General features: G+C 79.3%; 1 protein-coding gene across 1 annotated transcript in view; it reads left to right on the plus strand.

The window, feature by feature from the left end:
- The first annotated feature begins 67 nt into the window (after positions 1 to 67).
- PPP2R5D (protein phosphatase 2, regulatory subunit B', delta) overlaps positions 68 to 203 on the plus strand; it is a 31,972-nt gene continuing 31,836 nt past the window's right edge. The window contains exon 1 of the mRNA XM_010577817.1: positions 68 to 100. Within this exon, the coding sequence (XP_010576119.1) occupies positions 83 to 100 (18 nt within the window). The 5' untranslated portion in view covers positions 68 to 82. The remainder of the gene's footprint in view (positions 101 to 203) is intronic.

Here is a 203-nt window from a genome sequence, read left to right on the forward strand (position 1 = left end):
GGGCTGCGGCCCGCTCCCCGCACGTTCGATAGGCGGCAGGAGGTGGGGGGGGGCTACGGGGCACGGCAGCCCCTCTCCCGCGATGCCCCCGGTGGGGGAGGTACGACCCCACCCGCGTCCCGGTCCCACCGCGGGGAGGTCGGCGAAGGCGGCGGCTGTCGGTTCTCCGCGGCCCCGGTGCTGCCCGCAGGAGGGGTGGGGGC

This window comes from Haliaeetus leucocephalus, unplaced genomic scaffold (genome assembly GCF_000737465.1).
Source record: "Haliaeetus leucocephalus isolate CR32 unplaced genomic scaffold, Haliaeetus_leucocephalus-4.0 Scaffold577, whole genome shotgun sequence".
Classification (NCBI taxonomy): domain Eukaryota; kingdom Metazoa; phylum Chordata; class Aves; order Accipitriformes; family Accipitridae; genus Haliaeetus; species Haliaeetus leucocephalus.